Source organism: Hippoglossus stenolepis, chromosome 13 (genome assembly GCF_022539355.2).
Source record: "Hippoglossus stenolepis isolate QCI-W04-F060 chromosome 13, HSTE1.2, whole genome shotgun sequence".
Classification (NCBI taxonomy): Eukaryota; Metazoa; Chordata; class Actinopteri; order Pleuronectiformes; family Pleuronectidae; genus Hippoglossus; species Hippoglossus stenolepis.
In genome coordinates this window covers 2,190,648-2,217,729 of record NC_061495.1, presented here as the reverse complement: position 1 = coordinate 2,217,729, position 27,082 = coordinate 2,190,648, and the positions used below count along the sequence as shown (strand labels likewise).

Sequence of the window (27,082 nt, the reverse complement as noted above, 5' to 3'; positions counted from 1 at the left end):
TTCATTATTTTCTGATTTTGTTTTATTTACCAAAACAACTGATCACAAAACATGAAATTAATTCATCAATATTCAAAATAACTTCTGCTCAACACGATCACAACCGCATGAGTCAAATTAAATGAAATACATTTTTCTAAATGATGGAAAATAAGTTATTTTTGGTTTGTTCTGACTTTAAAAACCATTATTTTACTTACTTTTATCACTTGAAGTTATTTTATTCAACAAGTTGTGACTTTTACAAATCGTCCATTTTTGTGCCTTATACTTTTTGACAACTTTATCAAATTATAAAACAAGTAAAAACTCGTTTGCTGCAGCTTCAATACTTGTAATTAAAGCTGCATAATTTAAAATAGAGAAATATTTGAATTAGTGGCAGAACCTTTTATAAAAGCTGTGGAATCCCCCCCCCTTGTTTATTTGTTGTCTAAAGACGACTGAATAATGAAAAACTGAATTTAAATTTTAGAAAATCAGCCTCAGTAGAAATAAAACTCTGACGAGAATTAAACGACTCGTACGATTCAGTGAAAAACAAAAGAACATGGACAGAAAAGATTTGTATAATCGACCAGTTTATATAAAACAAAGTGTCGCTGACCAACAGCCCTCAACATGTCGTACTGCATCAGGAACTGGAAAGAAACTCATCAGAGACGTGACGATTGTCAGGACTGGTGAAGCTCATTAATAATTAATAATTAATAATAATACTGGCAGACAGATTCAGTCTCAGCAGGGACAGTGGAGCAGAAAAACACTGTGCTTCTTAACATGTGTCCATCAGACGTCAAAGAGTCGTTTCACTGCAGCCACTTCAAAATAAACTCAGTTAATATTCACACACACACATCGTTTAATAACTCAAATTAAAAAAAAACACTGTTCGTATTCAGCCGCTCAGGATGGAGACGTCACTCTGTGCTCGTGTTTTTCATACAAAGCTTTACGTCGACATTATGTACAAAAGGTTTTAATTTCATATCAGTACCTAAATTAACACAAACGCACTCGACCAACTGAAAAGAATGAGGCTGGAAAGGTTTCCTGTTTTTCTTATAGTCAACAAATCCTTCAAATCTCTCATGTGTATTAATCTGCAGCTCAAAACAAACCATAAGGTCTGCTTAAAAACTACAAGTCCCATCTGCGTGGGGAATGTTTTATGCCTTTAAAAAGTTAAATTACAATTTTGTGAGGTTTTAAGATTTCTGTCATTAGAGAACAAATCGGTTTGTGACGTCTGTTTTGATTTGTTGAGATTAAGATAAATTCAGAAAAGCATCAGCATTAAAGGACAAACTCCTCAATCAGCACCGCTCGGATTATGAAAAACTGTTTCACCAAAACTACAAAATAAAATGATCTCGAGTGGCAGCGAGTTCAGGTTTTCAGGTTTCCACCAAAGATTCGTTATTTTCAGGATTCACTCGAATAAAAAAAATGGAAAACCTAAACATCACTTCGTCTGAACGTCGTCGTCTCGACTCCGGAGAACGAACTGAAAACACATTTATTTCTCATCTTATCTTTTCGTATTTTTCCTCAATTCATTATTTTGTACTTTTGGTGAACGTGAGAATCGACTAACACACGTGGTAAAAGAAACCGTGATGGACATCAAGGCACTGGACACGTTGGAGACGATGGCACGTAGCTGGTGGACAGACGGGGGGGTGGGGGGTCAAGGCCCTGTGTTATTCTACATTTAAGTGCTGGCAGCATTTGTACCATCATGTTTGATTTGATCATAAATAACAACAATGAACTTGAGTTTGGTCTCGTGAACGATCTGGGTTTTGTGTTGGGGGGGGGGACAGTTCACGCTGCCCGGGCGCCGGCTCCCCTGCTGGACAGACGTGTGCACGACGGGTCAGGAAACAAACATGGGGTCGGGACAGTGCACGAGGCCTTTTTCAGGCCACAGGATAAAATGCATAAACTCGTCTGTCCGTCACGTCTGCACGAACCCTGTGTTCATCAGAGGGGAAACATCCCAGTTCCCTCGTGACATCGTTTCTCACCCATGATAAACAAAATGATCCAGAGCGTCGTCGTGGACGAGGAAACAAGTCGAGGATTCGCAGTCAGGCCAAAATCTGCCTCCCTGTCATTTCTACGTCAAACAGAGAGGGAGACATTTACCAGAAGTTTCACTCTGTAGCATCGTTCACGTGCGTGACACAAAGGTCGATAACAAATTAGCATGAATTTAAAACTAAGCACCACTTGTAATTTGGTCTCGTATTGTTTCCCACAGTCCGAGCTCATGTTTTTTAAGATTTATTTAAATTTGACGTTTGTTCCGAAGCTCAAGATCAAATAAAAACATTGAATACTGAATCTGGAAACTGAAAATGTTTGAAAAACGACTGAAACGATTCATCAGTTATCAACAGAGCAGCTAATTCATTTCTGTTGATATGAATTTCATTGGTTTTGATTGTAAATCTCATGGACTGTAATGAAGATGAGAGTGAAATGGAAGTTTAGTTTAAGCGGATCGACCCAGGTTCATCCTCCGTGGACCTCGAGCGTCTCAGCGTCTCAACCCTTCGTGACAGTCGAGATCTTTTCAGTCCGAAGTCACAGACGTGTGGAGAAGACGTGAAGGAACTGGGATGTTTTCCTCTTCCCTGAAGCGGTGAACGTCTCCTTCCAGCCTCAGCTCGTCACAGTCACACAGTAAAATCCCACTTTGTGCTTCAGTTGTTAAAAGAGTTAAAATCGAGCTCTGCTGCTCACGAACCTTCTCGCGAGTGGAAGTCAAATATTTGGTGCAACGACGAGCTGAACTCATAAAAAGGTTAAAGTTACATTGAACGTTCCTAACGATCTACTTCATTTTGTACAAACAGTTTAAAAATGGCTTTTTTTTCTTGACTTTTTCTTTTTTTTTTTTTAAGACAAAACGAGTCTCTGCGGCTCTGAGCCAATCAGAGACTGAGTACCGAGGTCGGTTTGGATTTAAGCACCCGTGAGGAGAAGGAACGAAGCGTGTTGGTGGAACATGCAGGACCAGAGTCCAGATCCCAGTCCTCTTCAGCCGGAGCCGCTCGCTCCTCACTCCGCTCCCATCTGCTTTTTTTTTTGTTCAATATAAATTTGTCTTTTTTGGAAAAAGGGCACAAATAAAAAAAATGATGTGGTCGTTCCTCCGACCTGAAGAAGATTCTGTACATGTTCCCGTAGAAAGAGCAGAAGAGTCAGACGCTGACGTTTGTCTCAAACTTTCAATATTAAATCAATACGAGAAATAATCACATGAATTAACTCCAAATGATTCAAATTATTAAGTTTTGATTATTTTTCATTGATGCATCAGTAATAATATTTAAATGATTAAAGATCTGGGGCAATTTAATGTTGATTAAACATAAATATTGAATTGTTTTTAAAAACTAGCATCATTATTAAAACATGAAGTGAGCGACACAACATAATGTTTTTATAATTTGTAGTTATTAGAGTTGTTATAGACGTCAGTGGGATTTTGAGTTTTTATTAAAAATGATACAAATCCTGGAAATTCCAGTTTCCGTTCGGCGCCCTGTGACGTTATGAAATAATTTGAAGTTATTTTAATTAAGTCGAGTTGAAATACTTTCCAAATTATTAAGTTGTATGTTTTCTCTCAGTTATTCATGTGATTATTTCTTGGTTTAATATTGGACATGTTGCTCCGTGTCTTCTCTGCGTCACCACCAAGTCTCCACACGAAGCGTCGCCATCGGGGGTAAGAACGGTCAGGTGGAGGTCGGAGGGTCGAGTCGGTCCGGAGGGTCAGAAGGTTTCCGAGTCCTCCGAGTCGTTCTCTGTGGTTCCCTCACTGGAGGGTCTGGAGGGGTTCCTGGGGCTCCGAGGGGCCCGAGGGCCGGGGCCCGGGCCGGGGCCTTTTCCTGCCGGGTGGGGCAGGTGCCTCAGCAGGGCGCCTGGGGACGGGGCCCCGGAGCTGCAAGGGGAGCAGAAAGGCATCATGGTAGCCAGAATGAGAGCCAGGCAATCAGCCACCTCTCTGCTCGGAGCGCAAGCCAGAGCGGGGGTCAGACCTGAGGTAGAGAGACAGAGAGAGGGAGGAGGGAGGGAGGGAGGGAGGAGGGAGGAAGAGGAGGAGACGTGGACGAGGAGGAAGCAGGGAGGCGAAGCAGGAGCAGGAGACAAAGGGACGGAGCAGCATTCCATTAGAGTTCAGCCAGCTGCCGTCGGGACGGGAAACAAACGCGTTCTGATAAAGTCCAACTGAAATCTCTTCTACACACACACACACACACAACTTCCTGAAAACTAAAATACTGTCATGTGGATTTTAAATCTATATTTCTAAGAAGGACGGAAATAGAGTGTTTGAATATCATCAGAAACAGATGAAAGACAGAAGAAGAGTCGAGTGTTTTAGTGACGTTAGAGAAAAGAGGATCAGCAGATGTTTACAGATGTTTACAGATGTTTTCATGTTTCATTAATGTTCTGCAGTCGAGCTTCAGCTGTGACGTCAGCTCAGAGAGAAGCTGCAGGATGACACGTGACAGACTTCTGCTTTATGCAGCATTTGAGTTTTTAAATACACCAGACATTGATTTTTGCTGAATGCAATGAATAATGAATTTCTACTTTTACTTTTTACCCAAAATAAATACATGTAAATTTCAGTTGGACTTTAAAGTATCTGATGACACAGGACGAGCAAACAAGCAGCACAGAAACAGTTTCAATGAGGATTCCCACATTATCACAGTTTAGTCAGAACTGGTTTAAAACACGAGACTATTTATTAGATTCTGAATTTAAAAAAAAAGGTTTAAATGGATTTAATCCATTGTTTTACTGTCGTACATAATTAGGAGAATAAAGTGGTAATGTTACAAGAATGAAGAATTGAGGTTACTTGTCGTTTTACAGAGAGAACATCAGAAGATCAGTCGACGTTTTCTCATTAAATTACATTATTCCCGTAATATAATGACTCAATCATCAATATGACTAATACTCTCTCGTCTCCTCCTCATTTCCTCTCAGATAAAATGTTCCAACGCATTTTTTAAAATCCTTTGACCTCCATGACCAGTGGGAACCCTCTTATTCTGAAGATTCATTTGCAGAGCAAACAGAAACAAGAACGTTTCATTAGTGAAGCTGAGTTCATGCCGACCAGACAGCGACGTGCAGCTTTACTCTAAAAGCAGAGAATCGTCTGGATCAGGGCCGAGCGGCGGCGTCCTACCGTTCTCATCCACCGTCTGAACGTTGGCTCCTCGGGACAGAAGCTCCTGCACCGCCTGCTTCAGGCCGCTGCGCGCCGCCAGGTGGAGAGGACTGTGGGAAACGGACAAGTGAAACCAGTTCTTACCAGTGAAATATCATCACACTGTTTCTGCTCCTGCGGCTGATTCCACATCTACCGGCTCAAACTCTTATTTCATAAAGAGAAATAACACTTTCGTGATTTGGACACTCACGTCTGCAGCGCTGCGTTCGTGGCGTTAATGAGCGAAGTGTCCGTCAGTTTCTCCAGGATCAACATCACACAGTCTTCCTTCCCCTGCGGAGAGAAGACGAAGAGTTACAACCAGCTCTGAAGTCGAGGGACAGGTCGGATGGCAGTGTCGCATCAGCGGGTTTTAAATAAGTGTTTCTTCCTCGTTCTAAAACTGTCATTTATAGTTGTTTATTAATCTCTTTATCCATTTTCTACAGGCTCAAGTCAGTTTTAATGATTAATTCAGGATATTATCATCAAATATTGGTGATTAAACCTCCATGTTGGAGAAACTCAGTTGGGAAGAGATGAACGAAACATACACGTCCCCTTGTGGACACTTACATTACTGCAGGATAGGTGCAGGGCCGTGTTGCCATCTTTGTCCGTGGCACTGATTTTGGCGCTGGCGCCGGTCAACAGCACATCTGGAGACAGAAAACACACATGAGCTGCAGAATACTGGAGCTGAGTGATTAGAATAAATCAGCCAACAGAAAAAAACGTGTCTGTACCGAGGACCCCGACTTTGCCCTTCTCAGCCGCCATCATCAGTGGCGTGCGACCTGATTGGTCCACATCATCGACGGTCACATCGTGTGAGAGCAGCAGCTGGACACAGTCCACGTGACCCGTGAAGGCTGCGGCGTGAAGAGGAGTCCTGCAGGAGAGAGGGAGGAGTGAGGGACGAAGGTGGAGGCACAGTGATGATCAACACACAGACGCACACAGGACCCACCTGTCCTTGGCGTCCTTGCAGCCGGCGATGTCTGACCCCATGGCCTCCAGCAGCAGAGACGCACACGGCTCGTGGTCGTTCACCCTGAAGATGTGAACACAGGAGTTCACCGACTGGTGTCAAACAGGAACGACACTAATAAAGTTTGCTGATGATTTATTAACGCGTGACTCACACAGCGCAGTGCAGCGGCGTGAAGGGGTTTCCATCGATACAGCGACAACCTTTCTGCTCCAGCAGGACCTCGACACACCCCTCCTGACCTGCACACACAAAACACACGTGTGTAGTAAAGAGTCACACAACACTGTGTGTGTGTGTGTGTGTGTGTGTTAGTGGACACTGACCGTAGTAACAGGCCCAGTGCAGCGGCGTGTATCCGCTGTGGTCTCTCAGCGGCGGCAGGGACGGCGGCTCGGAGCAGGCGATGCTCAGCAGCTCGCTCAGCCAGGAGGCGTGTCCCCGGGACGCGGCGAGGTGGATGGGCGTGCGACCCCGAGAGTCGCCGAGTAGAACGGAGGCTTCCTGCTCCAACAGACACTGGATACACTCCTCCTGGCCACACAGCAGCTGCACACATCATCGACGTCAGCGCATTATTGAAGAAGATAAACAGGACGTGTGGTCCCGTCGGTTTCCATTTTTTTAATTTACTGCATTTGTTAGTTTGCACAAACTTTAAAACCTTAAAAATAAATTGTTTTAGTAGAAATCATCTGGTTTTACGTTGCTTCTCTTTCCCAAACTTCTGTGAAGCTACTGGTTCACATCACTGACTGTAAATAAAGATGGACGACACGACGTCAAATCATCTCCATCAGCTCAAGATAACAGCGGTACGTGGTGGAGACACGTCGTCCATCTTTATTTACGGTCTTTGGTCTGGACAGACAGAATTTGTGTTTCTTCTTGAGACTTTGATGTACAAGTCTGTTCGACCCAAAGACCTTTTCAACACACGGTTTAAAACTCACCCCGAGGTGCAGAGCAGTGAGGCCGTGGTTGTCCGCCATGTTGACGCTCGCTTCCCTCTCCAGCAGCAGCGACATGGCGTCTACGTGACCTCCGGCCACCGCCAGCATCAGAGGAGTCCTGCAGACGAGGAGCAGGCGGTTAGTGTGTTTGAGAAACAGGAGCAGGAGAAATGAAACAGAGGGACGATCACTCACTGTCCCTGAGAGTCGGCAGCATCCACAAGCTCTGCACAGTCGGATTCGTCCAGCAGGAGGCGCACACACGTCGTATGACCGTTCATCACTGCAGTGAGATAGAGAGAGAGAGAGGGTGCAACAGAGCGAGAGGCACAAACAGAAACTTTATTAATTGTCAGATAAAACGTCAACAAACAAAAAAATGATAATAACCAGATCTTATACATAGTGACAAAGTGTCTTTTAAATCTAGTTTCAAAAGTTTCTTATAATTAAAAAGAAGAAACCGAATCGGATCCGACCCAGAATTCCTGAAAGAGTAGGAAGTTGGTTTTCACATTTAAAAGAAGAAGAAGTTTTGGGAAAGAGGAAAAATAACATAAATGTGAAAAACAACATGGTGGTCGTTAACGTGTCTGATTCCAAAACATCAATCTGCTGCTAAAACCACATGAAGCTGAACGCACCTGCCAGGTGGACGGGGGTGCGTCCGTGCTGCGTGTCTGTGGTGCGCGGCGACGCCCCCTGGCTGAGGAGGGTGTGAACGCAGTCAGTGTGGCCCCGGAGGGCGGCCAGGGCCAGGGGGGTCCTCCCCACCTCGTCCCCCTGGTCCACCTCCCGCTCCCCCTGCAGCAGCACCTCCAGAGCCTGAGCGTGGCCGTGGTACGACTGCAGGAAGACACAGACCAGGAAACAAACCATTCAGAGAAACGTGGTTTACGTTATCTGATTTTATACTTTTCGTTTGATCGACTCTTAAAGCAACATCTTTTTTTTTTAGCCTTACTGTTGAAATAAATACATCTTACACTACGCAGGAGGAAAATGGAGGAAGAAGAAACCTGAAGCTTTAGTCTGAGAAATCTGATCATAAACATCGGAACCTCCCAGAGAAAGGAATCAAACTTTTAAAGTGAAATCATTTCTGGTTAAACCTTGGAGCTGGTTTGAGACTCACAGCGAGGTGCAGCGGGCTCCTGGCGCTCGGAGATTCAGGGTCGTCATGGCGACTGTCGTCTCTGTCCAGCAGCTGCGGGTCACAACAGGAAAGTTTGATTTTCTTATTTTCAAATTATTTTATAATATCATCAAATGATGGATGATAAAACGAGTAAATAATAATCTCTGCAGGTTCAGATGTTCCTAACGAGTGATGATTAAACTCATTAAACCCACGATCTGCATTAACACCTTTTTATTTCATGTTCAGTTAACAGTGTTGTTTTGGAAACAGCTTAAAACTTTAAGACGCTTTGTAAAAATGATTTTAGTCTCATTTAAGCGTGAAGATGATTCCAGGACACGAGGCCCTGGAATGCGTTTGCGTGGTCTGAAGCGAAAATGGGACGAGAGCAGATGCAGAGAATCGCCTGAAGTCACAACAACACAAACATATTTCACATATTAAAAACACACATATTTCCCCCATGTGTCCTGAGTGAGTGGACTGACCAGTTCCAGACAGTGCCTGTGTCCGTAGGCGGCGGCGTAGTGGACCGAGCTGTAGCCCTGCTTGTCTCTGAGCGAGGCCGTCGCTCCGCTCTGCAGCAGGAACTCCAAACATCTGGAACACAAACGTGTCACCGTGAAAACAAGATGGAGACTCAAGAGCCGGCAGCTCACATGTGCTGAACACTGACGACATGATGAATTAAACATGTCTCTGTGCTCGCTCGCTCATGTCCGATCAGTTTAATATATTACATATCCAACACACACACGTTAGGACGAGTGGGGATCGAGCTCATGAGACGATCAAACCAAAGATCGACCATCATCGATGAGGTTCGTTGATTATGTGGAATCAACTGAAAAACCAGTTAAAATGTGTGTGAACTGATATTCAGGTGATTTGTGTGTCAGGTTCGTGTTTCTATATTATTGTTTTTAGTGTGTTTATGTCTCTGTTTTTAATTTCTCTGGCTCTGTATCACACACACACACATTAGGTTGTCAATGGACTGGATGATTTCTGCAGATGTGTAATGATTGTGTGCACAGAGAGAGATTTTGTGATAATCAATCACAGCTCGTGAAGAAGAACAGATGAATATGTCTTCCTCTCTCTCTCAGACTCAGACTCACTGTGGAACATAAAACACATGAAACATCTTGTTTCGTAAAATAAAAGTATCCTCAGTAATTTCCTCAAACATCCGTTGAGCTTTGTTACTGAAACCTGCGTTTAGAACTAATTTCTGTGGTGGATTGATCCCACTTTTATTATTAGGGCCCGAGCACCGACGGTGGGAGGCCCTCTTGAAATTGTAAGGATTATTCTTATTATAGTGACCCAGATGAATTGGCTTTTTGAGGCTTCAACATGCTCAACTTCTTACCAAACTTTGCAGAAAATTAGAAAGTGGTGAAAATGTACGTATTCTGGAGTAATTTGAAATGGGCGTGGCAAAATGGCTCAACAGCGCCCCCTGGAACGCAGCCCCTAGGTTTCCCTTTGACCGATCTTCACAAAAATCGTAGCCCAGGTGTATCGTGACCAGACAAACAAAAAAGACAGGAAGCCCGCCATTTTGCATCTTCCACTTGGATGTATTCCTCCTCATCCACTTACTGCAGCCATATCAAACTGTGGCAAACGGGTCTCAAGATAATGAAGGCATAAGATTACTGTGACTTTTCGTCAAACGCCATAATAGTGGCGTGGCGTCAAAGTTCATCAACTCGCCGTGACACACGAAATTGCTGTAACTTCAGTGTTCGAGGTTCAACCTCCCTCAAACTACATTTGTGTATCAACACTCCCCCCCTGAAAATATTCATATGGTTTTAAGGAATTATTAAGTTATTTTGCCAATGGGCGTGGCAAAATAACTGACTAGCGCCCCCTAAAGGGCAGCCCCGACACCACGATTGGCCGACATGTACAAAAATCGATGGGGACATGTGTCTTTTCATAACAAACAAATAAGTCTCTTGGATAGATATGCTAGACCAAACAGGAAGCCCACCATTTTGGCTTTAGTGGTATATTTTTATACATATTTTTTTCATTTTTTTTTTTTCTAGGAACAGTACAACAACAGTACGGCTTTTTTGTGCCACTTTGTATATATGAATATATATACAAAGTGGCACAAAAAAGGCGTTATGTCGGAGCGTTATGGAACAACACAACAGGAAGTCGCCTATTTTTGACGTTACACGTTCGACGTTTAAATGACGTCATCTCAAAAACATGGAGATTTTTTGTTTTTGCCCGGAACAGATCAGTCTGTGCGTAGTGATGCTGACAGCGCTGCACGTGATGGCGTGGAATGTAGTGCGTGATTAGTGGCCGTGGTTCGGAGCCGTTTCTCCCGGTCCCCCCCCCCTCCGCGGCATAATCAGTACAACAACAGTACAACACTGCCATCTGGTGGACAAATGCGGAAACTGTAGAAACAGTCTGTCTCTAACAATTACTATAATAACAATGATTTATAACAATAATATCTAAATTCTTACAACATATTTCATTTAGATTGAAGTTAATGTTGGCTCTTATTATTATTATTATTCTAACCCAAATGATTTGGCTTCTTGATCCTTCAACATGCTCAGAAGTGGTGACAATTTAATCTATATTGACTCATCGTCACAGCGCCACCTGCTGGCGACAGGAAGTGACATGTTTTATACTTTGATGCACTGCTCCTGGCTGCTTAACAATAAACAGCTCAAATGAGCTGAGACACGTCATTGGACCATGGTCAGAATTGTGACATTTCCTCAAACCGTGTAAACATTGCGTTGCGGCGAAGGATCATCCTTCGCCAAAGGAGACGATGTTGTCATAACTCCAGTGTGCATCGTCCTATCACCGCCAAACTTCTGTCACATGATTATAGTCCAAGGCTGAACAGCTCTATGTGTCAATATCTCCTCAGTGTCATAGCGCCACCTACTGATTCACCATGAAACAGGAAGTACTTTGTAAATCCACTCTGCATTATCCAACCGCCCCGAACTACTGACCTATGATCACAATCCTGACCAGCTCCATTTATTAATATCAGTGCAGGGTCATAGCGCCACCTATTGATCAGTGTGAACATTGATTTGTTGTAACATTGTCCAATTGACACAAAATTGCTCACGCTACATCAGAGCCCCAAAACGCATTTGCAACGCAGAGACATGCGCTTGGTCATTGATCGCTCTCTCCACTAACCGCAGCAGGCTTCAAAACGCATGAGCTCGGGCACGTTAGTGCTACAACGTAGCCCTAGTTGTATTGTTTTCTAGTATCTATGGAAGCACGTTTTACACACACACACACACGGTAAATATTTATGTTTACATATATATGACAGGTGACAAGACAAGTGACTAAATTAAGTATAAATACACTTGTCCTGTGTTCTGTCTGAAACAGCTGTTGTTAGTGTGTTGTACAGTTTGGACGCATGTTTCTTTGTGTTTCTTTCAGTGTGAACTCACAGTCCGGCCTCTTTCTCTCTCTCCGCCTGAACCCCGTCACTCTCCGGCTCCAGATTCACACGACGCCTGTGGAACAGAGGGTAGAGGGGGGGTAAAGAGGATTAAATCATTAACACAGTCAAACTACAAGTGGGAGGAGTAACTCAGGGTTTCAGGGCCGAACGCTGCATCGTAAACTTCATAGTTGTCGATGCAGTTACCGTGGAAACAGTGAGGTGTGATATGTAGTAACAGTGACTTTATGTTGTCAGTGAATGAATTCTTCCACTTCTCACCTCCTGTCCAGGTCCGAGGCCGCAGCGTAGTGCAGGGCAGAGCGCCCCCACTGGTCGGTGACGTTAATGGCGGTGCCACAAGCCACCAGCGTCTCCAGACACTGGTAGTGACGACTGGCGGCGGCGTAGTGAAGAGGAGTCCTGAGGAAGAACAGCGGGAGTCAGGGTCAACTCGTCGGTTTAATAACTCTAATAGTACAAAGATCATTTTCATTATAAATTTATCTTGTGTTTATCCTCTCAAAACATTTTTAACATTTATAAATTTAGAATATTTTCTCATCAATTCTAACTTAAACAATGAGGATATATTTTATATAATTATACTTGTGTTATCTGTTAATAGATCAGCAGCCACTTAGTGTTTCACAGGACGAGTTCCAGATGAACAATTATCCAGTAATCAACAAATTATCTGAACACCGACACTGTCATGAACAACAGTTTTAACTGGAACATATTTTCTTTCACCTGCCACATGTGTCTCTCCTGTTGTGATCTCCTCCACTGCTCAGGAGCAACTTCACACACTCCACGTTACTGCACACACAGAAACACACAGAAACACACAGACACTTCAGACTATAGAACAATTAGAATGATGCACCACAGTTACTGTTTATTATATATACACACATTATATTATATAATATTATATATATACACTCCACCAAGGAGGTTATGTCTTCACCCCTGTACATTTTTTTGTTTGTGAACAGGATTAGTTGTGTTTGCAATCCGGTGCAGATCTTTAAAAACAATCTGGATCTTGTGAATTTAAATACAGTTTCATCAGGGGACTTTTTCACAAAGGTCGTTTAAGCTCATGAAGTGATAGTGGGGGCTCAGTGAGCAGCTCCAGGGACAGTTGATTGGCACAGCTGAGACTAGTTGGCCAATCAACTGTCCCTGGATTCAAACGGCGGCAGCAGAGAGGAACAGAGACTGAGCGAGGTGGAAGCTGGAGGACAGCAGAAGCTCTACGTGAACACGGACCCTTTAAGTCTGTCTTCATGTAAAATATGCAATATGTATATTTTTCCCTGGAGTGCACAAACTTGTCATTCAGCCATGTGTCCCATAATGAACGGTGATGAACGGTTCTCACCCTCCGGCGGCCGCAGCGTGCAGGCAGGTCCTCCCCAGCGTGTCGGGGGTGTCGATCTGGAAGCCTGCAGAGAGGACCGAGTCGTTACACATTATGCTAAACCTCCGACCTGAGGGGGGCGGCGCAGGGAGGACAGAGGGAGGCAGGGAGGACGGACGGAGGGAGGGAGGGAGGACAGACAACACAGGAGGGGCAGCGGCCGGAGCGAGGAAGAGGAGGGAGTGGAGAGAAAGACAGGTGGACAGAGGAGGTTAGGAGATGCTGGTGCGTGATGAATAGACTGGACAACACATGCAGAGATGTAAGTTACAGACAGTAACTCATAAGTCATCATAAGGTCACAGATGATAAAGTGTCTATAAAGAAACTCAGCTTCTTCTATGGGAACTTTTAAGAAGTTTAAAAACTGTACCTGCAATAAATACAAATGTGCCATATTGTCCATCTTCATCATACCAGATGATTTTTGTCACATCGTGATAGTGATAACCCTCAAACATCTGTATTTTTAAGATGAAGGCACTGGGAGTAATGGTTTTAATTATTTATTTGGCTCTAATAGTGAAACAACAGTCTGAATGAGGCCGTTTGAAAAGGAGGAATCAAACTTTGTTCCTACAGAGGTGAAGTATCTGCAATGGGTTATTAAAATAAATAAAAAAATGATTTCATTGCCATAAAGCAACAGGAAAACTTTTCAGTAAGTGTCAATAAGACATTAACTCCTGGTGCAGTGGTGAAAACTGCAGATTCATCAAGTCAGAATATTGAATAAGAAACCCACAGTTTTATATTAGTTCATGTGAGAGACCAAAGTGAGTCACAGTAGTTTTATTGAATCTGCTTTGAGCTTAGCTTCATTTTTTATTTCACATAACACGTAGTGGTGAGTTTAAATATATAATAAAACAAGAACACAATATATCTGTGAGAACTATAACATCCAAACACAGAGAATTGTATTAGTATAAAGTTTTTTAGTCTACACGTAAAGTTTGTGCCTGAAATTAAGGTTTTAACATAAAACACTAAAAAAAACCTTTAGGATACGTAACTTTAAACTATCAGATATTAGCTGTGATTGTTTAAATCTGATCATGTCGAGCAGCTAACAGTTATTTACAGTTTGAAGGGTCAAGATCGATACAATATAATTCACCATATTAAATAACCATCACGTTGAATCAACACCTCTGATCAGTACAGCCTTCCTGGAGATGGAGTTAACCAGGTGTACCTAATAAACTGGCGGCTGAGGTTTCACGACATTGACCATGAGACTGGATCTACTTGGAACGACTCGGTGCCCCTGAGCGTTACCTGAGGACAGCAGCTTGCGGCAGCAGTCGGAGTGAGCGTTCATGGCAGCCAGGTGCAGAGGAAACATCCCGTGGACTCCTCGCCTGCGGAGGAGACGAAGAAGAAGAACAGTCTCGCTGAATATCGTTTCATAAAAGTGTTTAAAAACACATTTTTCCAGGAGTTAATCAAATCCAACCTGGTGCAGTCTGCTCCGCTGGTGATGAGCGTGTTGATGAGGAGCTCGTGGCCGAAGCGGGCGGCGATGTGAAGAGGGGTGTTTCCGTCCTTGTCCACGCTGTCGATCTCCCCACCTGGGAAAGATCACGTTCATTATTAAAAAAAAAAGGGAGAAAACGCTTCGAGTGTGTTTGAGAGAGACGCTGCACGACGAGGTCGCACCGTTCTGGATCAGGGTCTGAGAGCGAGTGAAGCGTCCGTGAACCGCCGTCATGTGAAGAGGACTCTTCCCATCGCGACTCTGACGAGGAAATTAAAACACACACAACCTTTTAGTTTTGAGTTTGAGGAAACGCGTGTAATAACAGTAACATCTTAGTTATTTCTTTACATTCATTTAACATCTACATTGATATAAAGGATATTGTTGTTTTTCTACTCAGCAGAATTAATAAAGTTAGATTTTAAGGTTCCATCAATAGATGTGACGATTCTGTGGGGAACTGGTTGGTGCTCGTGGAAATCATTAAACTGCGATGGGGGACAATAGTGGCACAAAAATACATGTTTGCCACAGGGTAAAAACCATAGGAGGTGAATACAGCCGTGTGTGTGTGGTCCATTTAAAAATCAATATATTTGACCCTGCACCAAAGTGTTTGCACTAACAGACCAGAAGAATGAAGAGGAGAGCAGCTCTGACTGCTCACGTGAGGAAGACGTCCCGTCGACCTACCTGGACGTTGACGTCAGCCCCGTTGTTGACCAGGAACTCCAGGCAGAGCGCCCCGTGCGTGGAGGCGGCGGCAAAGTGCAGCGGGGTGAAGCCCTTGTTGTTGGGCTGGCTGACGTTGGCGCCGTAGTCGATGAGCTCGCTCACGACGGCGTCCTGACCGTTGAAACAGGCCACGTGGAGCGCGGTGTTCCCGAAGGCGTTGGACTCGTCTATCTGTGGTCAGAGGAGAGCGGACGTGTTGTCACGGACACGCAAATATGTCCCAGTCAGTGTTGTTATGCATTTTTGTGTGTGTCTGTGTGTGTCCACCACAATAAGTGCTTCTGTGTTTGTTAAACTTTGACCATGTGCCAATTTGGGTTAGTGTTTGTCTTCACTGGGAACAAGTTTGAGTTCTGGACGTTCAGAGTGAAGACATTTTGGACAATTTCTCGGGAATGTACGTAAACAAGTGTCATCACACAATACGAACGTGTGTGTGTGTGTGTGTGTGTGTGTGTGTGTGTGTGTGTGTGTGTGTGTGTGTGTGTGTGTGTGTGTGTGTGTGTTCTCTGACCTCCACAGCCAGGTTCAGCAGGTGTTTGACCACAGCGATCTGTCCGCTGGACGCCGCCGTGTGGAGGGGGGTGTATCCCCGTTTGTCCTTACAGCTGATCTCTGCCCCCTGACTCACCAGCAGACACACCACATCCAGATGGCCTGCAGGGGGCGCACCAGAGAACAGTTCAGTGACTTGAATCACAGACGAGTTAACTGAAGCAGAGACTAAAATCTGTGTTTGCATATTTAACCACCAACTTTGTTGAGGACCCAAAAAGATATTAAAGCTGAAACTAATAATTAATCATCATTGCTCATTGTTTCCTGATTGTTTGTTCCAATAAATTGTCAGATTAACAAAGATGTTACTTAATATTAATATAATATATATAATATAATTAATTAATATTGTTTTATTGGCAGAATGTATTTTGAACTTTTATCGATAAATCAATCTCTGTTTATTTATTGTTATTGAATGAAGAATTTAATTTTCCAATGACGTTTTACTAAAGTTACTGAACATTAAGTCTGAACTGTACAAGATTCACTGAGCTGTATTCATCTGACTAATTCATTCACTGTACATATCCTCACACTGCATATTTCTATAAATTCCTTACACTTAAGCATTGCATGTTACATATTACTTGCTGATGTCGTTTTGACTCTTGCTGCTGTAATACTGCAAATGTCCCCCTTGTGGGTCTAATAAAGGATTCTCTTATCTTATCTTAAACATAATTTGCGAGACATTTGGTTTTGTCCTGTTAAATGTGTCGAACCACTTTCTGTGTTCTGTTCTGTCTCGTTTGTTCGCTCGAGCTCCTTCGGGTTTTCGGGGACTAACAATGAGCCACTGATTCATTTTTCCGCGCACATCTGCATCAGTCGTCTTCCAGGAAATAAAAGCAGGGTGTGTGAGATGCTTGTAACAAACTCCGTCTTTGTCTCCCTCACCCATGAAAGCTGCCCAGTGCAGCGCTCGGCCGTCTTTCTTATCGAAGGCGTTGATGTTGGCTCCTTTCGCGAGGAGGAGGTTCACCATCTGACAGAGAGAAGAGTAACAGATATTGGAGTTTGAATGATTGTAGCAGCAGGCAGAGCGTGTGCGACGCACGAGGATGGATGTGAGGATGTTTGTGTGTGGGTGATGCTCTTTATGTAACGCCACTGTAAACACATCGCTCGGCTCAGCTGTTGCATAAACACTCAGGAGGGAAAAGAGAAGCCGTCCATTCAGATTTCCAGAAATCTGCCCCCTCTCATTCTTAATTTTAGATTCAGCACATCCGTGAATACTACCTGCTGCGAGGAGTGTTTCAGAATGAAGAGCACCCACGTGTTTCCTTCAAACACATCACCTAACCACATCCACAGAGGAGGGACGCATCTGTTTATCGGTGAACTTCACCAGTAAACGCAGGATTAGCACATGTATGTTGGACCCAATGACCGAAACCAGAGGTTAATAGCTAGAAATAAGAGAAATGATCACATCACACCTGTTTTATCGTTTTAACAATGGCTCTCTTAAATTTGTATTATTATTTATTGATGACATTTAAGTCTCTTCATGGTCTGGCCCCAGGATATATCTCCTATCTTTTAATGCCCTATTTACCTCTGTGCAGCCTGTGATCTTCAGACGAGGCTCTTCAGGGCCCGAGGCTCTGGAATTAACTGCCTGAGGAAACAAGCCTGTTTGAGACGCTGTCTTCTTTCAAATCTCGCCTAAAAACCTACTTTTTTCAAAAGGCATATTCCTGAATTAACTTGGGAGGCGAGGTTATCATTGTTCCTTTCTCTATTGTTATTAATATTAATGTTTATTTACTTCCTTCTGTATTTTAACCACTTGTTTTCTGTGCAGCACTTATAATCGTATTATTATTAATAACCTGATATGTGTTCTTGTGGTTGTGGATTTTATTTCCTGTGCTTCTATTGCATCATATTGATAACTAGCCTGGCACGTTAGCACAAAAGCCGGTTATGAGTGTCCCAATCATGAAACTGATTGTTGTTGTTATGATAATTGCGCTGGGAACACCCGAGCGTTAACGCAACGCATACGTGTCAGCGTCACGCAGCAAAGTGGACGCTGTTCTGCAGACAGGATGCAGGACAAAACACTTCTGGTTGTTACTCTGCAGTACCTCAGTGTGGCCATTGAGGGCAGCGTGGTGCAGGGCGGTGCGTCCACCGCGGTCCGACACGTTGACGCTACTCAGCAGCGGGATGATGACCTCGGCGCACCGCAGCGCGTTGTTGGCGGCGGCGACGTGAAGCGGCGTCTGCCAGTTCTTGTCCCGAGCGTTTACGTCGGCCGAGTGACGGATCAGAACTCGTACGGCCTCCTGAGGAACAATCAAAGAGCGAGTGTTTGCTTTGGTTAAAAGATCACACAGTGGGATTCCTATCCTTTATCACATTAACGCAAACAAACGAATAAATAAATAATTTCAGACGCAGCCTTTGGAAGGTGAAACCATTAAAAACAACACTTCATACCGTCCTCCCCTGTGAACGAACTACACACCACCTCTAAACTCCGTCACTCAGTTATTCCAGCCATGTTGTTCTACCTGTTTGGACGGCAGGTGTAAGAAGGTTGCTGAATAATGACTTTGAACCAGATGACAAAGATAAAACTTCGGTATGTGGCAGAGCAGTAAGGGAGAGGCTGAAAACTGTTTACAGGTAAATATCACGAGCCCCATGAAATCTGTGTCCCACTCACTGCAAGGAGTCGTTGTTTTAGGATGGGATGTGGAGGTGTGCGTCTGTGTGTGTCTGTGTGTGTGAGTGTGTGTCTGTGTGTGTGCGAGTGTGCGCTCACTTCGCTCCGGGATGCCACAGCACGATGGAGAGGGGTGAGCCACATGTTATCTTTGGCGTTGACCCGTGCTCCTGCAGAGAGGAAAGAGGAGCGATGAACATGATGCAAAAACATTTCATTTAATCACTTTTGTGAACGTGGGTGAAAATCGTCCCCGACACATTAACTATTAGCTTCTGCAAAAACTAGTCAGCAGCTGTTTAGAGAGATTATCAGCCTCTGAAACTATAAACTGTTTCTGGTCCCTGTTGTTAATGTTTATTTTCCTCACTGGAAACAAATAGTCTTGGGGCTAAAGAGCCACAAGGACGGGAAGTTAGAGAGTCTTGTCATGGGATGTTTGTCAATAATTAATATTAATAGCAGGCTAATATTAGTAGGAATGTCGGGAATGTAGCGTTTAATAAGATGTGAATCTAAAACATAACAGGAAGAATATATCGTTTAAAATAACATCACATCTCCAGGGCTGTTTGAAAACGAGTCAGTGAGACGAGACGTGAAAAGTTAAAGACGCATCGAGGAGGCGAAGAGGAAAACGGAGTTTACCAGAGAGGATGAGGAGCTCGGTGATCTCGGCATCGCCCAGGAACGCCGCTGCGTGGAGCGGCGTGCGCTTCTCTGCATCCTGAGGGAGGAAGTCAGGTGGTTGGTGTTTGAATATAGAGACACAGGAAAGTTTTATTCTAAAAGGTCCTGTGGTTAAAGAGTGAGAGGAGGCGGTGGTGAAGTACTGTATTCAAAAGTATATCACCATCAAAACATGTTATCATATTTAATCTGAATGTAGTTATTAATATATATATATAAGAGGATATCACTTTATGATTCTATAGCTAGGGGAGGGGTCATTTTAACTAATTTACAAACTGTTGGTACCTTGTGAATTTCCCCCCAGGATGAAAAAAGTCCAATAATCATAATTTATTAGTTGATCACATTTTTAAAATTAGCCTCATTCTGCAAAACAAATGGAGTAAACACCAAAGTATTTTTTCTAGGACAGATGAGGGAGCAGAAATACAACAACACTTATTTGTTTTCAGTTGTGCAGAACTTTGTACTTTGTGTTAAAAAAGTTCTCTATAAATAAAGTGTTAAATCATCCCTCTTAAATATGATTGCATGAGTTCATACAGAAAAAGCTGAATTCCCCGACCATGTGACTGGGCCGACCTTCTCCAACTAAACCCGTCTCAAGTGGACAATGTTCAAGATTGAACACGAGAGATGGAGAGAGCGGGACAGAAGACCAGTCCATGTGTGGACATTGTAGAAACATCTGTACCCACATGTGCTGATGGAAACAAACACACACTCTCTGAACTTTGCCTCTTGACCTTTGCCTCTTGACCTTTGACCCTCCTCCTGCCGGGTACCACAGGAAGTGGAGGCTGAAGTTTCAGTTTAAGTGAATTCTGAGCAGAAAAGCTACTCGTGACCTGGATCAGAATCTGTACTTTATATTTTTAACTTTACATCTGTTCATTAATTAACATCTTGAGTAACGAGAAATGGATCACTTAATTACAAGATGTTTTTTCAGAGCTACAGGTATTGTCATGATATAGATATTTAGTTATTAAAGTGTAATAAAATGCAATTCTTCAGGTGGGTTTAAACTCATTAAGAGCGTCGTCCCCGAACCAAAGACAGATCCCACAGCTCTGTGTTTCCTCACCAGAGCATTGATGTCTTCAGACTTGTATATGAGCATACGGATTTCCTCAGGGTCTCCACTGAAGATCGCCTGGATGAGAGGCGGCTGGAGAGAGGAGAGACAGAAGAGGGGCGAGAAAGACGTTCAGCAACAAGCACCAGAGGCAACGTGTGAGTGACACACACACACACACACACACACACACACACACACACACACACACACACACACACACACACACACACACACACACACACACACACACACACACACACACACACACACACACACACACACACACACACACACACACACGCACGGATCTAAACGAGACATGACTTCACTACATGTTGGAGAGAGAATATCTCCTGGACATCACACAAGAGGAGAGCGAGCATGATCCTTATTCCCACGGTATGGAAGAGTGTGTGTGCGTGTGTGTGTGTGTGTGCGCAAGAAGCTCTGAACTTGACTTTAAGCTGCTGAGTTTACAGACGGAGCAGAGAGGGTTAGTTAATGTGAACATGGACAGGCCATGAGAAAAAGGGCCCCTGGGCACCGACTGAAGGGAAGAGCATCTCTGTGGTCGATTTGCATCAATAAAAATAGTTGTTTTGTGTCTTTTTCCAGGTAATTTTGCATCTATTTGCAGGTGTCATACTTCTGCTTTTACTTGTTTGTGTTTCTTCTGATTGACTTTCCAACGTGTAGTGTTCCGGCTCTGCTCCCTGACCCACTCTTTTAACTTCTTATATGTAGACAGGACCAAACAGAGAAACAGTTGCAGAGAATCCTGTGTAGATACAGATCATAAGAATAAGATGTCTGAGCAGAGGGGAGGCTTTAATGAAGGGCATTGTGTGGAGGTCGCGTCTCTGAGGCCCTTATTTTCTTTCATGGATCACAGATAGGAGATAAATAGAGGCCATAGCAACACAGAGCATTGTGGGTTTTTTATGGAGGGGAGGCAAAAAAAAACAACCTGCGGTGCAACTTCAACATGAGGGTCTTTAACATGTCAGTGACTTAAAGAGCAAGTGTTTATTCTCCAGCTCGAACTAAAGGGCAGTAAAAACACACATTTCAAAATGTTTTATCAAAGTGCAAAGTTAACAGTAAATTACCCGCTAAATGAAACATGAGTTTTTTTCTGTGTTTCTTTCCGTTAGTGTATTATAAAGATTTTTTATGAATGTAAAACTTCTGCAAAGTTAAAAGGCTGCCCTCCCCCACAGAGAAACACTGAAACACCATCAATGGTTCAGACTCAACCTCCTCGTCCACATTGGTTCTTTGAGCATTAGACCTCGAGCGTCTGAGCCTCTGCAGGGACAGAAACGTGGGCTGCAGGTTAGATCTGAATCGGCTCGAGCCTCACTTCACTTCCTGTGTGTTTCGTGTCACCTCCCGCTTCACTTCCTGTTGCACAGTCACTTCTTCTCAGAAACAAGAGAGAGGAACCGCAGAGCAGCTTTTCACTTCTGCTTTAAAAACAGCCCAGAACGATACCACTTCCTCATCTGATCTGTGTTTCACCTCATGAATTCAGCTCTGGTCTAACGCCACTTCACGTCTTACCTCTTACTCCTCGGTAACAGGCAGCTTTACACGTTTGTATCCGAGTTCTGCTTCCGATACCAAATCATATTATTTTCACAACCTATTTCCCACAGTGTGAACCTGCTGCTCTATTTATTTGATAAAACGATTTCAAACGATTTCAGAAACAGGGTCGATATCATTTCAAACACAAAGCCTCCAAAGATACATCAGCTACAGGGGAGAGTGATGGTGGAGGAAGCGACTCTCCCGTCTTCTCCTGGTGATCAGGCAACGCTCAACATTTACACTGAAGTTTCAAAGCCGTTAATCTGCGACTCAGGTTTAATCTGCGTTTACTTGAGCTGAGCTGATAAGAGAGAGAGAGAGAGAAAGAGGAAGGACACACTTAAGTGTAGAAGTAGTGAACGAGGAGAGGAGAGTTGTGGGGGGTTGCTCCTTTAAAAGAAGCAGCTGACACTTAGCAGCATTTGGCCTCTTCAGCTTTACTCTCTCCTTGCTCCACATGCACTCACTAACTCACACAGACACACACTGAGCTGGCCCCTCGTCACAGTGCTGCGTCTGTGATCAGGGAGCTGGGGAGTCTGGTGACGGCACAAGAAACACAGGAGGAGATTTAAGGAATGAGTGAGAGTGTAAGAGAGTGAATTCCAAAACTAACACAACTGTTTGGGATCATCAAGACCAATAAAACGGTTTAAATAACACAAAACTGATTCAGACAAAACCACCTAATACTTGTTAGGTGATGATGCGTCAAATCTGTTTATTTAAAGACCTGATGAAGATGCTTTAAAAAGACGTCGCTCCTCCGACTAGTATCGATTATATTTCAGAATTTAAATTAAAAAAGGTCTTATAGGGTCAATTTTGCTCACATTTCCTATATGACGAAATTCATTCTGCTACTGCGTGCTGATTGGTCAGTTAAGGATCTAGGACTGATTCTGACAGGACAGGAACTTTGTGAGCGCCCTCTACACAAGAGAGTGGGAGTTCTCCTTATTTTAGAAATTCTCTGGCACACAACAGCACTTGTAGTATATTTCAGTGGAAGTGTAGTTTTTTTTCCTCTAGTTGCACAACTTACAGATTTATCAGCCAGGCTCCACCAGCAGATTATCCAACAATATCTCAAACATAAGAATTCATTGTTGCACCACACACACACACACACACACACACACACAATAACATCTCTCCTTCACCTAACCAGTGTCACACAAACCCAGTTAGTGACCAGTAACAATGAACTGTTTACAGCAAGGTCACCTCTGAACCAGCACGTACAGATTTCCACTTCTACCCTAAACAAACTTCCTCCATCAGATTAGCCTGGTTCTCATTCCACAGTCTCTCGAACACACACACACACACACACGAACATGCAACACAAAAAACGTCATGTGCCTCCAGCACATCACACAAGAGAGCTTGATTTGGTCTCACGCCTGAGGGGACAGGCCTGTAACCGGCTCGTCTCCTGCAGCCTCGGAGTCCACGACGCACTTCTGCCGCTTCTCCCGTCAGCGAGACGCTAAATCTAAACCGTCATTAATCCTTCTCTCAATAAGAGAGAGTCCGGAGCCCGTGGGTGAAGTGGACTGTTGGAAGCGAAAGAGCCGAGACAAAAGACGCACAAAACTATGCCAGAGACACAAAACATCCCCCAACGACACAAGGAGACACAAACGTACAAGAAACTACACACAAAATTAGCACAAAAGCTAAAAGGTTAGAAGTAATCTTCCGGTCTACGAGAGGCAATCGAAGTGTTTAGTAAAATTAAATTCTGGAGTTGTTAGTATCTTCTGGGGCCCTTTATTGAATTCACTGCTTTTTAAGACTTTTCATTAAGGACACAAGCTGCGTGTTATGAGTCACTCTCATATGTTCAACAGGATTTGACGACGGCCCAGCGTCATGTGACTCACACTTGATCAGCACATGATGAAACACAGCAAACACAAGAGAGAAGAATCTATACGAATCCGGTTATCAGACATCTTCATCAGCACGTTGTCTGCAAACAACAGGAAGTCCCTGAGTTCCAGAATAAAAAAAACTGCTCTCCCCTCCTTGAAGTTTACATCAGATCTGATACGACTGAGCCGAGGAGGCTGTGTCACATCTCTTTCTACAAAGACCCGCTCAGATCCCAGCTGAGCTTTGTTCACCAACACGTTCACCAACACGTTCACCACGGTGAATCCTTTGAAACAGGTGGAAACTTCCGCTGCAGTCTGAGTTTACACGAGGGAGGCCGGGGGGGGAGAGCGGTTCCCAAACTAAGGTTAAGGGACCTGCAATGTGGCCCCTCGCTGTTACGGTGTCATTATACAATGTGAGGATTTGCCGTTTTTCAGTTTAATAATTGTTTCGTAACTAAAATTGTGGTCGTATCAGAGGAAATAATGAAAGTGATGAGAACAGTCAGGGTTAGTAGGGGGGGGCCCTTAACGAGTGTTGGCCCTGGGGCCTTGAAGGAGGTGAATACGGCCCTGTGAGGTAATCAATTAAATCCCAATCAGCTGATTAATCAAAGATCAAATGAATATCTGCAGTTTCCCTGGGAGCTTGAGAGTACAAGTACACAGAAGCAAGTACTGAAAGTACTCCAGTAAAAGTACATGATGCAAGTGTAGTAGTTGAGTAAAAGTACTCAGTTACTTGAGGTAACGACAGGAAGTGTGTGTGTGACATCTGAACATTAAAACTGTTTCAGCTTCGGGAGGAAATTAAATATTAATAATAATCATGTTTTATTTCCTGCGTGTCGCTCGGAGTAAAAACACAAAGAGACAAAGAGTCATAAATAAAAGATAAAATCACGTATCCCGAGCAGAGGGGGTGATGCTAAGCTAACAGCGGCTAGCTCCGGTACCTGCTCGGCCAGTTTGAGGACCGCCATCTCCGGGTCAGCTCCGGCGGCTCATCCACTCCCTGCGGCTCCGCGGCACCATGCACCGGGGCGATGCTGCGCCCACACCCGGGCTCCTCCTCCGCCCGGACCCGCTCTGCCCTTCGACGCCCCGGCTAACGGAAACGGCCGCTCGTAGCTCCCTAGCAGCGGCACAGGCGGGGGATGATGATGAAGGCCGGGCCGAGCACCAGGGCCATCAGCCCCGCTCCACTGACGCTATGTGCGGCCGCCCCGGGGTCGCGGGGAGGCGGGGAAGCAGGAACAGGAGCCGGGTCCTCCGGTGTGAACAGCCCACATGTATGACCGCGTCTGCCGCAGCCGGTTGTGCTGGGTTCCCCGGTGGCTTCCAGAGCCGCGCAGCACCCACAGGTCCGCGGGGGCAGCTCCTTCCTCCCCCGGTGAGCTGAGACACGAGCCGCCGGGAGAAGCAGCCTGGCAGCCGGGTCGGGTCTCACAGGAAGTCGCTGCTCCGCGCGGAGGTGCAGAAGAAGCTCCAGCATCAACAAGAAGCTCCTCTCTCTGCTGCCCCCGTCTGGAGAGAGAGACACACACAGAGGGGGAGACACAGACACACACACACACACAGACACACACACACAGGGGAGAGAGAGAGAGAGAGAGAGAGAGAGAGACACACACAGAGAGAGACACACACACACACAAACACAGGGAGGAGAGAGAGAGACACAGGGAGACAGACACACACACACACACAGACACACACAAGGAGAGAGAGAGAGACACAGAGAGGAGAGACACACACACACACACAGGGAGAGAGAGAGAGAGAGAGAGAGACACACAGAGGGGGGGACACACACAGGGAGGGAGAGAGAGAGAGAGACACGAGAGGGGGAGAGACACACACAGAGAGAGAGAGAGAGAGAGAGACACACAGAGGGAGACACACACACAGAGACACAGGGAGAGAGACACACACACAGAGAGGAGAGCACACACACACACACCACAGAAGAGAGAGAGAGAGAGAGAGAACACACAGAGACACAGGGAGAGAGACACACGCACACACACACACAAAGACACACACAGGGAGAGAGAGAGAACACGAGGAGACACAGACACACACACACACACACAGGGAGAGAGACACACACACACTCACAAACATGCACACACTCAGAGCTCACACACAGAGACACACACACACACACACACACAGAGACACACACACAGGGAGAGAGAGAGAGACACACACACACAGACAAAGACACACAGAGAGAGACACACACATACTCACAAACACACGCGCACACACAGAGACACAGACACACACACACGCACAGAGAGAAACAGAGAGAGAGACACACACACAAAGACACAGAGAGAGAGAGAGAAAGACACACATGCACAGAGACACAAAAACACACTCACACACAGAGACACACGCACAGAAACACACACACACAGAGACACACGCACAGAAACACACTCACACACTCACACACAGAGACACACACATGCATGAAAAATGAATAGACAGAGCGATGAGGAAGTGAGGAGAAGAGACTGATGTGGGTCATCTCTGCATGTTCACGTCCTGAGGAGCAAAATGAGAGACAACACAACACTGTTCCACAATTAACAGCAACTTTTCAGAAATAACGTTTAACTATTAATTACTTGAACGTGACTGGACACACACATTGAAAACACAAAACACGGCAACTTTTAATAACTATTTTTTATGAAACAACGAAACACAAATCCGTAACTGAAGACACATTGTTGAAAACCATTTGTTTTATTTAATGCAATAAAAAAACACTACACAACACATGACTACAAAACAGCTGCATTTAAAAAAAAGTTTTAAATGTATGAATGTGTATATATATGTGCATATCTATATAAATGTACATGTGTGTATATATATATGTGTGTAGCAGTGGTACAAGGCCCAGGGCCTGGTGGCATCTGCCTGGAAAATCTGGGTCAAAGCGTTTGAGTGTGTGTGAGCGGAGGGGGAGGAAGAGTGGGGGAGGTTCCTCTTCTTCATGCTCGAGTGTGGGAGCCGTTCACTGCTTTTATTTTTAGTGAAAGTGAGATTCATTCATCACTCGTGTGTCGTTACATCTCCTCACTGTTACCACTCATATACTCAAATATTAAATCGTTAAAAA

At 44.4% G+C, this 27,082-nt stretch overlaps 1 protein-coding gene and 1 long non-coding RNA gene across 4 annotated transcripts; one reads left to right on the top strand and one right to left on the bottom strand.

Moving 5' to 3' along the window:
• Window positions 1–564: 564 nt before the first annotated feature.
• Window positions 565–25,476, bottom strand: ankrd44 (ankyrin repeat domain 44). Of its 3 annotated transcripts, none has more exons than XM_035175618.2 (28): window positions 24,900–25,476; window positions 20,474–20,557; window positions 19,342–19,420; window positions 18,793–18,863; window positions 18,110–18,310; window positions 16,911–16,998; window positions 15,967–16,109; window positions 15,411–15,623; window positions 14,897–14,975; window positions 14,694–14,808; window positions 14,516–14,598; window positions 13,196–13,304; window positions 12,559–12,627; window positions 12,088–12,228; window positions 11,813–11,878; window positions 8,825–8,936; window positions 8,331–8,402; window positions 7,840–8,041; window positions 7,391–7,478; window positions 7,196–7,313; window positions 6,569–6,791; window positions 6,397–6,484; window positions 6,222–6,305; window positions 5,998–6,143; window positions 5,828–5,910; window positions 5,463–5,545; window positions 5,228–5,319; window positions 565–4,055 (listed from the first exon to the last, which is right to left on the bottom strand). In XM_035175618.2, exons 1-28 carry the CDS (start codon window positions 24,924–24,926, stop codon window positions 3,790–3,792), a joined length of 3,225 nt encoding a protein of 1,074 aa, XP_035031509.1. In that variant the 5' UTR covers window positions 24,927–25,476; the 3' UTR covers window positions 565–3,789. The 3 variants fall into 3 exon arrangements, with proteins under 3 accessions (XP_035031509.1, XP_035031510.1, XP_035031511.1); XM_035175619.2 differs by having other exon boundaries at window positions 13,196–13,259; window positions 24,900–25,475; XM_035175620.2 differs by having other exon boundaries at window positions 3,777–3,958; window positions 24,900–25,475.
• LOC118120552 lies at window positions 13,378–15,071 on the top strand. Its single transcript, XR_004698223.2, has 3 exons — window positions 13,378–13,496; window positions 13,758–13,818; window positions 14,402–15,071. It is a non-coding gene; the product is annotated as an uncharacterized LOC118120552 (long non-coding RNA).
• Window positions 25,477–27,082: the final 1,606 nt, after the last annotated feature.

Coding starts and splice junctions, on each gene's coding strand:
- ankrd44 (XM_035175618.2), bottom strand. CDS start 24,926: ATGGCGGTCCTCAAACTGGCCGAGCAG. Junction 16,999..18,109: donor CCCTCAATGGCCACACTGAG/GTACTGCAGAGT, acceptor TCTCTCTGTCAG/ATGGTGAACCTCCTCCTCGC. Junction 16,110..16,910: donor GCACTGGGCAGCTTTCATGG/GTGAGGGAGACA, acceptor CGCCCCCTGCAG/GCCATCTGGATGTGGTGTGT.